Source organism: Psammomys obesus, unplaced genomic scaffold (assembly GCF_907164565.1).
Source record: "Psammomys obesus unplaced genomic scaffold, mPsaObe1.curated_primary_1811, whole genome shotgun sequence".
NCBI classification, from domain to species: Eukaryota; Metazoa; Chordata; class Mammalia; order Rodentia; family Muridae; genus Psammomys; species Psammomys obesus.
In genome coordinates, this window is record NW_026593982.1 from 594,447 (window position 1) to 605,060 (window position 10,614).

The window sequence follows — 10,614 nt, forward strand, 5'->3', positions numbered from 1 at the left end:
GACAGCTCATGAAAATTCTGTATCCCTGGAAGCTCCTGCACAACTCACAGTCATCACCCGGGAGACTGAGGAGGACTGCCTCCAGTTGAATGCCAGCCTGAGCTACATACTCAGTTCCACGTTAGCCTGGCCTAGAGTGAGGACAGAAAATGCCCAATTAGAAAAATCATAACTCTACAATTCATCATCATAGCTGATGATGAAATTGCCTCTGCTTTCCTGGAAGAGCCAAAACTGCAACCCAGCAGGAATGGGAAGGAGCTGGACTACACAGACAGCAAGCAGTGAATCGTGTGGGACAGCAGCCACTACCCAGAGTCCTCACCAAATGGCCAGTGTTAGAGCCTTCCATTGGGCTTCCCAGCCTACAAAGCTGTAAGGAACACATTTCTGTTTCTAAGCCACCTCTCAACAGCCTGGAAGGACTACGGCAGTTCCAAAGATGGCCTATGTTATCACCCTAAGGTGTCATGCCTTTGCATTCTGCATTTAAATCTAATCCTGAGTTAATGTCCAGTGGGCAAGGTTTAGGTCAAGATTCACCAAATCTTTCAGTAAGTTTTGCGAAACACCTTTTCTACATTTATTAAAATGGTTTTGGGTTTTCTTTTTCCTGTTTTTCTGATGAATTTAAACTGAAGGTGGTTTTTTGCTTGGTTTGGTTTACGTTTGTGGTTTTTTTTTTAGATAGAAAAAGACAAATGCAGGCATCTTACTAGTGTTCCTCTTCTGCTCAGTTATTCTGCATCGTTCCCTGCTATGCCGGTGGTATTGGTATTGTAATAAATTACCACAGACATGTTTGCCTGAAGCAACAGAAATGTATTCTCTCACAGCTCGAGTCCAGAACAGTTTCAGTGGCTGAGACCAGGGGTCATCTTTGTTCCCTTTGCAGCTCCCTGCCTCTTGTAGCTTCTGTTGCTGGCATTCTGGTGTCAGTCCCTCTGCCTCTGGAGTCCGGGACCCTGCTTCCCATAGCAACCTTCCTCTGCCTTTCTACAGATCTTTGAGGGGGCACTCAGGGCTCCCCTGGGTCATTGAGGGCAGTCGCCTCATATGCACACCCTTACTTACATAGGGTAACATCCACAGGCTCAGACGACAAGAACCAGGCATCTTTTGTGGTCTGTTTACTGACAGACTCTAGCCCTGTGAATTCTGATACAGTGGCCTCTAACAGTGTTTTCACACTTGACTACTGTAATTTAGCTTCCTTTCAGAACTTCTGCTTAAGCTCACATGCCCCCTGGGGCTGTCCTTTGTCTCCTTAGGACAAGCTCCTGGACACCTATGATTCATAAATTCCTCACCTCTGACTTTATTTCCGATTTCTTCCCCAGGTACTGTCTGCATTTAGCCAAATGCCTACCCCAAAATATCTATTTTGATGTTCATCGTCCTCTCCCCCCCCCCTCACCCCAGTGTTTATGTATTTGTCTGTCTGTGTTGGGGGGAAGTTGAGGTATGTGTGGCTGGTCTCAAATTTGGTATGTAGACCAGGCTGGCTTGGAATTTACAGAGAACCATTTGATACTGTCTCCAGAGTGCTGGGATGGCAAGCATCTGCCACCATGCCTGGACTGTGTTCTTCATACTTAATAGTTTAACTAATAAAATATAGTTTGGGTTTTTCCCATAAGCTAAAGTATAATCCAGTTCTCAGACTGGAGTAAATGTACACAGAAGGAGCTCCACTGAATTGATAAGGTGGCACTTAGGGCTGGAAGAGTGTCCCATGTTACTCGTTGGCACAAAAGCCCTCAAATGATAAAGGAAACACTTTCATTGCCTTGTATGCGTCTTCCATATGGACACTGTCAGGTATGAATATTGCAAACAAACAAACCCGTACTTTCTCAATAAGCATTGCAAAAAGGTTTATACATATAATATGTATGTGTGTGTGTGTACACCACTGGATGTTATCTTATCCTACCACATTTTGAAAATATCCCATTATCTGCTTTCGTAGTGAAGACTGCAAGCCTCTTGAGGCAGAGAACATGTCATTCATCTTCTTATTCTAATACGGAAGTACAACAGTGTCTGACACTCGGCAGGCATTCAAAAATGTCTGTTAGCCAGGTGTGATTCCAGCACTCAGGGAGGCAGAAGCAGGCGGTTCACTGTGAGTTCGAGGACAGCCTGGCCTACAAAGTGAGTCCAGGACAGCCAAGGCTATACAGAGAAACCCTATCCCAAAACTAACTAACTAACTAACTAACTAACTAAATAAATAAATAAATAAATAAATAAATAAATAGTCTATTAAACTAACTTCCATCATATTTCTTCTTCTTTAAAGTCTGAAGAAATTTCTTGGAGTGTTTTCATCACATGAGGCCCAAGCCCTGGCAAGAAAAGGGAAAAAATAAAAGAGGAGGGTTCTGTCTTTGATCACTTATAGCCACCATGTTGCTTTGCTCTCTTCTTACACCTCTTAATGCACAGTGCTTTGGCTCCCTCTCATTCCTTTCTTTTCATTATGGACAGTGACTTCAGCTGTCAGTGGTGTTTATCCAAGATTATCCTTAAATCTTCCTTCTGAAAGACTGGAGACTTCTAATCCTTTGAACCTCTCTCTTCCATACCTTGACATACATTAAGCCATAATCTCAAGAATATGGTAGTGAGGCTTTATGGTGGAAATTCTTGTTTAGTTGGGAACAGATATTAAAGAGAGTACAACAAAATTATTCAATTGTATGGGCTTTCTGTTTTGTTTTGTTTTGTTTTGTTTTTTATCAATGACTAGTGGGCAAGTGTTTTCAGACTAAAACCAGCTTCTTTCCAGCTTTTTGTTCTAAAAGCCAGACCTCAGCCTTTTGACTCTGGCAAGAGTTGACAGAAAGTGTTGGTTCTGTCAGCAAAGGTTTTCCATTTAGTGCATTCATGTTTTACTGAAAAGGGCCCTATTTTTTTAGGGCAAAGGAGCCCTTTCCCTTATTTTTGTGCATCATAAAGCCTTTCATTTTTGAAGGTTATGGCAAGTGTCTGGAAGGTTCTTTGAGGGAGGATGGAATATTAGAACCTTTAACTAAATAGCAGAATGCGAGGGTTAAGAGCACTTGCTGTTCATTTTCTCACTCCCTACTGTCAGTAGGCCCTAAACGGCCAGCTCCAAGGGATAAAATCCTTCTTCTATTTACATATAAAAATAAAACAAACTTTCTCAAGCCGCCATAGTAGCTTAGGGCACAATGTTAGTGCTGTCATCTAAGAAAACAAAGCTGACTGCGATCTTTGGTGTATTCGTTTCTTACGAGTTATGTGCAAAAGTAAAACATAAACGGATTGCTCATGTTGATTAGAATTCGTGTGGCGGGGCATTTTGATGCACTCCTTTAAACGCCACACTTGGGAGGCAAAAGCAGGCAGAGTTCTGAGTTTGAGATCCGCCAGCCTGGTATACATAACAAGTTCTAGGACAAACAAGGACGACATAGTGAAACCTGTCTCAAAACCACAACAAAAAAAGAACTGGTGTGATTTATTTTATCACGTGCAGAGAAACAACTGTGCTGGGTGGACGGATACACAGCTCGGTGAGTTCCACAGAAGGACAAACCGCAATCAAAAAACAAAACAAAACAAAACAAAAAACAAAAAACTACAAACAACTTGATGAAGCAGAAGCAAAAGTGGCCGTCAGTGCCTTCTGGAATTTCAGTCCCTGGAGTAGCATCCGGGACTGGACTTGGCGCCTTCCGCTTGTTGGAGCAGCCGGAACCCTCTCAACGCGTCCCGCGAGTTTCCAGTCGGCGGACTGGAACCAACTTCCGGCTGCTTCGGAAGTTGTGGAGTCGTTTCCGGGGCGGTCGGAGGAGTAGGACTCCGATGGGTCGAAGCCGTAGCCGCTCCCCACGAAGGGGTGAGTCCAGAAAGTCTCGGGTCTCAGGACTGTGACAGGTGCTCCTCGCATCCTCAGTCCCGAGGGACGGAGAGAGTGCGGCAAGGGGCGAGGCCGGCACCTGCGCTCCTCAGCCCGCCACAGTTTCTTCGCTTAGCTCCTGGGTGACCGTGAATAAACCAGCCCACCTTTCTTTTAGTCCAGTTCCCGTAACCGCCGTGGGTCCCTTTACCTTGAATAGCTGAGGTGGGAATTTGCGTCACCCTGCGTAACAGTCAGCATGTGCTTGCCTTGGCTCACGAGTGATAAAATAAATGTTAGTGCCTTGCAGGTTATTAGTTAGAAGTGTTTAGAATTTTAGACCGGGCAGCCTGTCTTCTGAACCCCAGCCCAGAGGGTACAGTACTGAAGCAAGTGTAAGGGGGGACTTTGGGGTAAACTCGGGGTTTCTGTTCCCTTAGCCGTGTTAAAGGGTTAGAATTAGAGTCTCTAGATGTTTAGAACAAAGCTCACCTTTAACTGGCGAATACTTGATTTTTCTTAGTAGGCAACCCGACCTCAGACAAATTGCGCCCTTGAAATGCTGTTTCTTTACAATAGATACTGGATTTCCTTTGTGGGGGAAATACCTATTTTGTGACATTATGCTTTACTTTGACCAATTTACTGATTAATACAAGGAGTGGTAGACACAACTAGAGGTGAGAAAAACCACACCATCATACACAGCCATACTTTCAAAAAGCACAAGACTTTGTGTTAAAAATAGGATTCTGAATGATATTAAGCTGTTGTATAAACAGTAGACGTATGGATGATTTTAAATGTACAACATTGTTGGACTTTAAAGTAATTTAAGTGAAGTTACGTGTTGACGTCTTATGATGTGTGTGGTGAAGAGAACTGAACTGAGTGCTGCCTCACACATGGAAGGCAGGTGTTCTGTTCCTCAGCAAACCCCCCCCCCCCCAACACACACACTGGGCCTTATGTAGCAGAGGTTGGTCTTAAACAATTAATCTTTTTAACTCTGATTCCCCAGTCCTGTCACTATGCCCACAAATTACTTTTTATTTGTTTATTTTTTGAGACAGGGTTTCTCTGTTACCTAGCTGTGGTTATTTTGGAACTCAAGACTGGCCTCGAACTCAGAGCTCTGCCTGCCTCTTCCCCCTGAGCTCTTTTCATTGTGACTCCTAGAAGTGGTTTACATTATGCTTCAGTAGGACAACTCTAGGTGTTTGAGTTAACTTTCACTCCACTATTTTTGTGTGTTTGTATTAGAACGTAGGCGGTCCCGGTCTACATCCCGGGATCGGGAAAGAAGGCGCCGAGAAAGGTCCCGGTCCAGGGAGAGAGATCGCAGAAGGAGCCGCTCAAGATCCCCACACCGAAGACGCTCCAGGTGAGTGTAAAGAAAGCAGAAGCTTGACCTACAAAGATACAGAGAACAAAGAGCCTCTGAGATACCCTTAACTTTGCATTTATCACTCAAAAGGGGACTTTCATTAAATGGCAAAGTTTAGTCTTGCATTATTGTAGAGGAATTTTAATTCAGAACATGGCTGCTCTGGCAAGATATCATATCAAAAGGCCTTCTAGGTTTGTGTTATTTGGCTGGAATATAAATCCAGGAGATAGAGGCAAGCAGATCTGAGTTCAAGGCCAGTCTGATATAGAGCAAGTTTCAGGTAAAGAAAAGCTTAGATCCAGGCGTAGTGATACAATTACAAACAATGAAGGTAAAGTTAGTTTGTAGAAGGAAACACCCATGTTTGAAAGTGATGTCTAATTGAGTGGCAGAAGAAGTGATGAATCAGAGAAAGATTTGACAGACTAGGATATGCCCAACTCTCAAGAGAAGAGAGTGGAAAGGGAAGCTACTTAAGGGACAATGCAAAGAGAAAAGAGGCAGTTTTGTAGGGACAGTAATAGAGAGACAGGTTGCAGAGAGAGAACTCAGGTGAAGACCAAAGGAGCCAGGAGATCAGAGCAGATTGCTTGAGTTAGTTGAGGCCAAGGAGAGCAATTCAGAGGCTGAGAGAAAAGCAAGATTGAATAAGTCAGCTGGGAGAGGAGTTTGAGCCGAAACAGCTGAGTTGAACCAACCTAAGAACAAGAAAGGGTGAGCTTTTTAAGAAATGTCAGAGCTGGAGAGATGGCTCAGAGCTGTTCTTCCAAAGGTTCTGAGTTCAATTCCCAGCAACCACATGGTGGTTCACAACCATCTATAATGAGATGTGGTGCCCTCTTCTGGTGCATTGGAGAATTTGCAGGCAGAACACTATGTATAATAAAATACTTTAAAAATAAAGTGTTAGAGGCTGAAAACATTCTAGGTCTGTGAGATGACAACTGAATTTTGTTTTTCAAGACAGAGTTTCTCTATGTAGCCTTGCCTTGGCTGTCCTGGACTCAATTTGTAGAACAAGCTGGCTTTGAACTCACAGAGATCGGACTGCTTCTGCCTCCCAAAGTGCTGGGATCACAGGCCGTATGTCACTTTGTCCAGCTAATCACACATTATTCTAAAGCTAGTATTACTCTTCACAAATGGTTTAATTACACTGCATAAGAGACTAGTCTTAAAAAGATATTTGTCTTTTTTTTTTTATGTATGTGTTTTTTTTTTTTTTATGTATGTATGTTTGCTTTCATGTATGTCTATACGTTGTGTATCGGAAACAAGTTCCATACAGTTGTGAGCTGTGGTAGGTGCTAGAACCCATTTCCTCTGGAAGAGCAGCCAGTGCTCTTAAGCACTGATCTATTCTCTCCAGTCCAAAAGAGTTGTCTTAAAGAACAAGAATATGGATAAAAGCCCCTTGGAATGATGCTTAATAGAGAAAGAAATTTATGTAACCAAGAACAGGTGACCTTTGAAGGGTGGTAGAAATGGACTGTTTTCTTTGAAAACATCAGTAGTTGTTTCGGAGGATATTTGGAAACATACATACATATATATCTATCATATATACACATATATTCATTTTTAAATTTTTTATTACATTTGAAGGTATGCAGGTGGACATGGGGACATCAGGAGGTAACTTGGGAGTCACTTTTCACTGTCCACTGCATGGGTCCTTGGCATCATCTCAGGTGGTCAAGCACTTTTATCTTTAGAACCATCCTATTAACAAACTTTCTTTAAAAATATTCTAAAATATATGCACACCTGCCTGCGATTTGCTTGCACCACATATATGCCTGTTGGCCAGAGTGTCAGGTCTCATGAGCTGCAGTTATAGGTGACTGGGAACCAGACCTGGGTCCTCTGCAAAAGCAGTGCTTGCTCTTAACCACAGATCTATCTCTCTAGGCCCTCTTAGAAACTTTGAAGGTAGATTTTTCTGTCTCACAAGCTTTTCTAGACTTAGTTTTACTGACAACTGGTGAATAAAGTTTTTCTTCCAACCACCAAAGCCCAAGCAGAACCTTCCTCCATGTGCTCTAGAGAGTGCATTCTGGTCTCTAGCTGGCTTTGCTCGGTCTTCCCCTGTAAGAAGCTCATGGACAACTGTGTGGATCAACAGAAAGGCTTCCTGTGTGTTTCTAACATCTTTACTTCATAAATTCTAGGTCTCCAAGACGACATAGATCCACGTCTCCCTCTCCTTCTCGCCTGAAAGAAAGAAGAGATGAGGAAAAGAAAGAAACTAAAGAAATAAAGAGCAAAGAACGTCAGATTACCGGTAATGTTACTGGATAAGCCGACTTGTCTAGATATTTCAGTCATGTCAATATAACCGTTCTTAGGGTACTATATATTAGTGGATTCTGCTGTGTGTGTTGGTTCTGACATAGGAACAGAATTATAAAAATCATGAAATAGTTCTGTTTGGGGAACATTCTCAAAAGTTGATGGTGTTGCATCAGATGGTAAAGGCTCTATGGAGAGCACACGATGGACATTCTAGCGTGTCAAATCAATAGGAGTTTTTCTTGTTAAATTCACCTTTTATTTGCCCTTTACTAGTGAGGTAAAATGTCTACAAGTATGTTGCTGCTCTTTTCTTTTGTACAAATGTATGTCTTGTGTGCATCCACATATAAAATGATAAAAGCTCAAAACCTCATTTATTTTTGCAGAGGAAGATTTGGAGGGTAAAACAGAGGAAGAAATAGAAATGATGAAATTAATGGGATTTGCCTCTTTTGACTCCACAAAAGTAAGTAAAACATAGAACCAGTTACATGTTTTAGGGTGAGTTTGTCCCTTACACCTGTCCTGGTTTTCTGTATTCTTTTGCTGTCACAAATGACTTCTTCCACAGGCACAACTTACCTTGTTGTAGGCAGTCTTTAAGGGAGTTAAATACATGCAGAGAAGCGCTAAACTGCAGTCAGGGAATCTCCAGCACGGAGGATGTTGGTCATCAAGGGCGGGTACTGCTGAGACAGACAAGGAGCACAGTGCTTGTCAGCTCTGAGGTACAAGGTGCATGCAGGAACTTTAGTGCAGTGACCAGCAGCTGCTAGTGCTGCCTCAGGCTATCTGTGGAGGAGCTTTGGAGCAAACTCAGGATTACTGTGCCCTTAGCCAAGTGAAAGGATTACAGCCTATAGATGTTTAGAACAAGGGTTTTTTTTTTTGTTTTTGTTTTTTTGTTTTTTTTCAGCAGGGCTTCACTATGTAGCACAGGCTGGCCTTAAACTTGAAATCCTCTTGCCTTAGTCACCTGAGTACTGGGATTAAGAAGCAAGGATTTTAGTCTACAATCACTTTTCTTGAGACAAGATAGCACTTAGCCTAGGCTGGCCTCAAACTTGGTATATAGTCGAGGAAGATCTTGAACTTCTGATTCTCTTGCCCTTGCATCCCAAGTGATGAGATTTGCAAACAGGCAGCACCATGCCCAGTTTACGTGTTGCTGGAGCCTGAACCCCGAGCTTCACAAATGCTAGATAAGACTCTACCAACAGGGTTAAATCTCCGAGCAAAAGCAAGGATTTTAAACAAGGAAGTGACATGGAACTGTGTTTCAGGACAGTGACCCTGGGGACTGTGTGGAAGACAGATCAGCTTAGTTGTGCAGGTGGGATAACTTGCTTCTGCTGGTCTTGTTCTCATTAAGTTGTTGATGGGTAGTGTCATCTCACAACTGTAAGGTTTGTTTTTTTTTTTTTTTTCTAATTCTTTGATGTCTGTCTGGAGCACATGACAGCGTTCCTTTAGCAATTTCAAAACACTGTTCAGAAGCAGAAAAGTAAGGACCAGCTCTTATTCCCTTTCTTCAGACTAGTAAAGTAGTGGCCATTGTGGGGAACTTTTTGCATGTTGACCTTTCCCCCTGCTCCTCGCCTCACCCCACTGGTCTCCCACATTAGCCCCCATTTCACTTTCATGTCACATATATTCTCCTGACCTCCTTGTCCCCTTCTTCCTAAGATCTCTTCCTCTTTTATGATCCCCTTAATAGTTTCATGACTGATTACCTCCTCCCAAATACATGTATGCACACATAAAAAATTAAAATTTAGGGTTTGCATATGAGAGGAAACATTTGTCTTTCTGAGTCTGGTTATTTCACATAATGTAATAATTTCTAGTTTCATTCATTTTCTTCTAAGTGACTTGATTTGGGGATTGTTTATTTGGGGGGGTTGTTTTGTTTTGGATTTTGGGTTTCGGGTTTCTGAGACAAGGTTTCTTTGTGTAGCCCCGATTATCCTAAAATTAGCTATATAGACCAGGCTGCCCTCAGACTCAGTCAGAGATCTGCCTGCCTCTGCCTCCCAAGTGCTGGGATTAAAGGCATATGCCACCACTGCCAGGCTTGATGTTGGATTTTGTGGCTGTATAAAATTCCAATGTGTATACTTCTCGTACTGTCTTTATTCATTCATTTGTTAATGGGCATCTGAGCTGGTTCTGTTTCCTGGATGTTATGACTAGTACAGCAATAGATATAGATGAGTTAGTAACTTTGATGGGAGGGTTACAATTCATTGCCCAGGCAGGAGTGCTATTGTTCTTAGTTGTTTGGGAAGCCTCCATGCTAGCTTCCATAGTTCCAGTTTATACTCTGTCTTAGTTAGGGTTTCATTACTGTGAAGAAACACCAAAAGGAAAATATTTAATTGGGAGCTTGCTTATAGTTTCAGAGGTTTAGTCCATTATTATTATGGCAGCAGCATGGCAATGTCCAGGCAGACATGGTGCTGGAGGAGCCCAGAGTTTTACATCTTGATCTGAAGGAAGCAGGAGACTGGGTGTGGCTTGTGCGTAGAAGACCTCAAAGCCTAACCTCACAGACAAACTTCCTCCAACAAGGCCAAACCTACTCCAGCAAGGCCTCACCTCCTAATAGTGCCGCTTACTATGGCCAAGCATTCAACTGAATGCATCTAAGGGGGCCATTCCTATTCCAACCACCTCATACTCCACTAGCAATGAGGAAGGGTTTCTTTTGCCCATATCCTTGCTGGTATTCGTTTGTTTTATTTTTTTTTTAAGATTGATCTGTTTTGTTTGTTTTTTTCTTTGAATGTTTATGAGTGTCTTGCCTGAGGGTGTATACATGCACTACATGCATGCTTGCTGCCTGAGGATGCTAAAAGTGCATGCCAGATCCCCTGAGATTGGAGTACAGACTGTTGGGGACCTTCCATGTGGGTACTCGGAACCAAACCTTGGATCTCTGCAAGAGGAGTAAGTGCTCTTAACTGCTGAGCCATCTCTCCAGCCCCGGTCACTTGGCTTCATTATTATTATTATTATTATTATTATTATTATTATTATTATTATTATTATTATTATT

At 42.5% G+C, this 10,614-nt stretch overlaps 1 protein-coding gene across 1 annotated transcript in view; it reads left to right on the forward strand.

The window, feature by feature from the left end:
- The first annotated feature begins 3,795 nt into the window (after positions 1–3,795).
- Positions 3,796–10,614, forward strand: part of Snrnp27 (small nuclear ribonucleoprotein U4/U6.U5 subunit 27) — an 11,153-nt gene continuing 4,334 nt past the window's right edge. The window contains exons 1-4 of the mRNA XM_055617684.1: positions 3,796–3,871; positions 5,135–5,255; positions 7,433–7,545; positions 7,943–8,022. Coding sequence (XP_055473659.1) covers positions 3,838–3,871; positions 5,135–5,255; positions 7,433–7,545; positions 7,943–8,022 — 348 coding nt within the window. The 5' untranslated portion in view covers positions 3,796–3,837. The remainder of the gene's footprint in view (positions 3,872–5,134; positions 5,256–7,432; positions 7,546–7,942; positions 8,023–10,614) is intronic.